The 4,628-nt window shown below is 39.7% G+C and overlaps 1 protein-coding gene across 1 annotated transcript; it reads left to right on the top strand.

Annotated features, from left to right (window-relative positions):
• Positions 1-1,201: 1,201 nt before the first annotated feature.
• LOC129487182 (high mobility group protein B3-like) lies at positions 1,202-2,657 on the top strand. The gene has a single exon (XM_055287794.2). The coding sequence runs from the start codon at positions 1,264-1,266 to the stop codon at positions 1,861-1,863; it is 600 nt and encodes a 199-aa protein (XP_055143769.1). The 5' UTR covers positions 1,202-1,263; the 3' UTR covers positions 1,864-2,657.
• The last annotated feature ends 1,971 nt before the right edge of the window (positions 2,658-4,628 follow it).

Genomic DNA, 4,628 nt, shown 5'->3' with positions numbered 1-4,628 from the left:
AAAATACAAAACTTAGCCGGGCTTGGTGGCGTGTGCCTATAGTCCCAGATACTCAAGAGGCTGAGGTGGGAGAATTGCTTGAACCCGGGAGGCAGAGGCTGCAGTGAGCCAAGATCATGCCACTGCACTCCAGTCTGGGCTTCAGAGTGAGACGCTGTCTCAAAAAAAAAAAAAGAAAGAAAGAAAAAAAGAAAAATTCACATCAGAGAAGGAAGGATAGAGGGTTGGGTGAAAGAGCCTTAAATTGCTATGCAGTTCTAAGAAGGTTCAGCTAAGTTGATGGAGAGTCCTCAAGCCAATATTGCTGATTAAAGGAAGAAATTTGGAAATGTATCTGTACAGCTTGATCAGTATACCTACCACACCCAGTCACTGGCTAGGAGCAGCCCATGGAAGGTGTGGCATGGGCCTGATTGACACACTGGATGTCAGAGAGCAACAGTACCTAGGGTTTTTGGTCAATCAAGCTACCGTAGTCAGCGAATTTTGAGAGCTGCATATTCCTGACCTCCACACACCTCAACCTCAAAACAACCAAAGTGAATTCATTTTTCCTTGCTCCCAACGTTCCCTCTCTGCCTATTTTCCCTACCTTCCTAGTCATCCAAAACAGAAATTACATAGTCATCCTTGATCTCTTCCTCCTCTTTTCCCCTCATACCCAACAATACTCCTATCTGAATGAATGTTCCTCCATCATGCCTCTTGCACCCACCCCTGCTTCCAGGCTCACTGTCACCTGCCTAAGTCAGGCTTTCATCTCTTGCCTGTGCTGTTGCACTAGCCTAAGAAGAACTCACTTCTGACCCCCAATCCAGTATTCTTTTCATTACATCAAACTACCTTCAACACGTCTATAGTTGGAGAGACCATCTAATTCATTCCTCTTCAGCCTTTTTTCCACCCTAGCACACCTGAGAGATTCGGATATGCCAGTCTCCTCCCCAAATGACAATTGCTGACAATTTTCAAAAACCCTTGTAGAGAGTTAAAGGAATCATTCTTTCATCAGGGTACACCATAATAATTGTTCTATGCAAGGTCATTTCTGGTTTTAATTCTCTAAACCTTTTTATCCCCCATTTCCTTCTCCAATAGGTAATCAGTCTAATGTGTTGGATGTGTATCCTTTTATTTACATGTGAAGTTTTTTTTCAAGAGTTGAAAAGGGGATTCTCATGGAGGCAGGTAGCGCGAGGCTGGGGAGGGCTGAGCTGCGCTTCATGCCCTGCGCTGCCCAGACTAGCGAACAATACAGTCAGGATGGCTAAAGGTGACCCCAAGAAACCAAAGGGCAAGATGTCCGCTTATGCCTTCTTTGTGCAGACGTGCAGAGAAGAACATAAGAAGAAAAACCCAGAGGTCCCTGTCAATTTTGCGGAATTTTCCAAGAAGTGCTCTGAGAGGTGGAAGACGATGTCCAGGAAAGAGAAATCTAAATCTGATGAAATGGCAAAGGCAGATGAAGTGCGCTATGATCAGGAAATGAAGGATTATGGACCAGCTAAGGGAGGCAAGAAGAAGAAGGATCCTAATGCTCCCAAAAGGCCACCGTCTGGATTCTCCCTGTTCTGTTCAGAATTCCACCCCAAGATCAAATCCACAAACCCCGGCATCTCTATTGGAGACGTGGCAAAAAACCTAGGTGAGATGTGGAATAATTTAAATGACAGTGAAAAGCAGCCTTACATCACTAAGGTGGCAAAGCTGAAGGAGAAGTATGAGAAGGATGTTGCTGACTGTAAGTCGAAAGGAAAGTTTGATGGTGCAAAGGGTCCTGCTAAAGTTGCCCGGAAAAAGGTGGAAGAGGAAGATGAAGAAGAGGAGGAGGAAGAAGAGGAGGAGGAGGAGGAGGATGAATAAAGAAACTGTTTATCTGTCTCCTTGTGAATACTTAGAGTAGGGGAGCGCCGTAATTGACACATCTCTTATTCGAGAAGTGTCTGTTGCCCTCATTAGGTTTAATTACAAAATTTGATCACGATCATATTGTAGTCTCTCAAAGTGCTCTAGAAATTGTCGGTGGTTTACATGAAGTGGCCACGGGTGTCTGGAGCACCCTGAAACTGTATCAAAGTTGTAGATACTTCCAAACATTTTTAAAATGAAAAGGCACTCTTCATGTTCTCCTCACTCTGTGCACTTTGCTGTTGGTGTGACAAGGCATTTAAAGATGTTTCTGGCATTTTTTTTTTTATTTGTAAGGTGGTGTTAACTATGGTTATTGGCTAGAAATCCTGAGTTTTCAACTGTATATATCTATAGTTTGTAAAAAGAACCAAACAACCGAGACAAACTCTTGATGCTCCTTGCTCGGCGTTGAGGATGTGGGGAAGATGCCTTTGGAGAAGCTGTAGCTCAGGGCGTGCACTGTGAGGCTGGACCTGTTGACTCTGCAGGGGGCATCCATTTAGCTTCAGGTTGTCTTGTTTCTGTATATAGTTACATAGCATTCTGCTGCCATTTTAGCTGTGGACAAAGGGGGGTCAGCTGGCATGAGAATTTTTTTTTTAAGTGCGGTAGTTTTTAAATTTTGTTTTTAAACAAACTGTAGAACTCTTCATTGTCAGCAAAGCAAAGAATCACTGCATCAATGAAAGTTCAAGAACCTCCTATACTTAAACACGATTTGCAACGTTCTGTTATCTTTTTGTATGTTTAGAATGCTGAAATATTTTTGAAGTTAAATAAACAGTATTACATTTAAAAAATAGAGTTGAAAAGAGATCAGTTATTAAACGTGAAGCATTAAAAAAATTATCTAAGAGATGAATGAAGGATAATAAATATATGCAAACTTATAAAATCAATTACTAAAGCAAAATGTATTTTAAAAGTATTTCTTAGTGAAAACAAGTTTTTAAATCGGGAAGAGAGGATTTTAGCTGCCATAATAAAAGTAGCACAAACCTCATGTTTGCTTGTAGATTCTCTGGTTCTGAAAGTCCACATCAACCTCTGGAAAGTGGCTGAAAGGCCTCCAAGGAATTGATAATCTCATATCATCTCTTTATCCCGTAGTTGGAATCCTGAGGACTTTCTCACTCTTTTATCTTTATTTTATTTTTTAGAGACAGGGTCTTGCTGTGTTGCCCAGGCTGGCCTTGAACTCTTGGGCTCAAGCAATCCTCCCACCTCAGCCTCCCAAGTTGCTAGGATTACTGGCATGCATCACCACACCCAGCCATCTTTATATCTTTGTATTCTTCAGTAGAGGCAAATTCAGGTCCACAGATTTGATTCTCAACCACCTGACTTTAGCGAACTCCTTGGCCTGCCTCTCTAAAGATGTCTCCTAGGCACTGGCAGTTTTCCCCTCAAAAGTTTTGAATACAAAATTATCTACCTTTATAGAGTGGGCAGAGGCCTGTCTTTTGGCACCACCTCCCTCTTTAGTGTCTTCCAGGTTATCACTATCGACCCTAGGACCTCCAGGTGGAAAGAGCTTTAATAAAAGCTCCCAAGTACAATGACTTCTCCATTTCCCTACCATGTGCTGGATCTACATATGCATTTTTTGTTTGGGTTTTTTTTTTTCTATTGAAAAAAATTGATAGTTTTATTTCTTAGAGCCATTTTAGGTTTACAGAAAAAAATGGGACAGAAATTACAAAGAGTTGCCATATTCTCTTCCCCTGCACGCCTATACGTTCCCAACTTTCAGTTCCCCTATTAGTAAGATCTTGTACACAAGTAGTACATTTGTTACAGTTGTTGAATCTATATTGATACATTATTATTAACTAAAGTCCATATATTATATTTGGATTTACTCTGTGTGTTGTACATTCTATGAGTTTTGACAAATGTATTATGACATATATTACATGACATGTTACATGACATGACATTATGACATATATTATATGACATATATAATGTATATATTTAATGACATTATGATAGATATATAACATATATCTATCATTCAGAATAGATTTACTACCCTAAACATCCCCTGTGCTCCATCTATTCATCCCTGTCTTCCCACCTTCAAATCCCTGGGAACCACTGCTCTTTTTACTGTCTTCATAGTTTTGCCTTTTTCAGAATGTCATAGTTGGTATCATACAGTTTCTTTCACTTAGCAATAAATACTTAAGGCTCCTCTATGTCTTTTCATAGTTTGAGAGCTCATTTCTTCTTATCACTCAATAATATTCCATTGTGTTTATGTACCATGGTTTGTTTATCCATTCACCTATGAAGGACATCTTGGATGTTTCCAAGTTTTGGCAATTATGAATAAAGCTACTGTAAACATCCTTGTACAGATTTTTGTATGGATATACACTTTTAAATTATTTGGGTAAATATCTAGGAGCAGAATTTCTGGACTGTATGGCAAGACTATGTTTGGCTTTGTTAGGAAACTGCCTTCCAAAGGGGCTATACCATTTTCTATCACCACCAACAATGAATATTGCTCCACATTCTCATCACCATTTGATGTTGTCAGTGTTTTGCACTGAAGCCATTCTAATAGGTTTGTAGTGGTATTTCATTTTAATTTGCAATTCCCTAATGCAATTTAATGTTGACATTTTTTCATATGTGTATTTGCCATCTGTATATCTTTGGTGAAGTGCCTGTTCAGATCTTTTGACAACTTTTTAATGGGAATTTTT

Source organism: Symphalangus syndactylus, chromosome 8 (genome assembly GCF_028878055.3).
Source record: "Symphalangus syndactylus isolate Jambi chromosome 8, NHGRI_mSymSyn1-v2.1_pri, whole genome shotgun sequence".
Lineage (NCBI taxonomy): Eukaryota > Metazoa > Chordata > Mammalia > Primates > Hylobatidae > Symphalangus > Symphalangus syndactylus.
Note: the sequence above shows the minus strand (reverse complement) of the source record. Positions and strands in the feature narration are given on the sequence as shown.

Excerpts from the sequence above, each read along its gene's own strand:
- LOC129487182 (XM_055287794.2), top strand. The coding sequence starts at position 1,264 with ATGGCTAAAGGTGACCCCAAGAAACCAAAGGGCAAGATGTCCGCTTAT.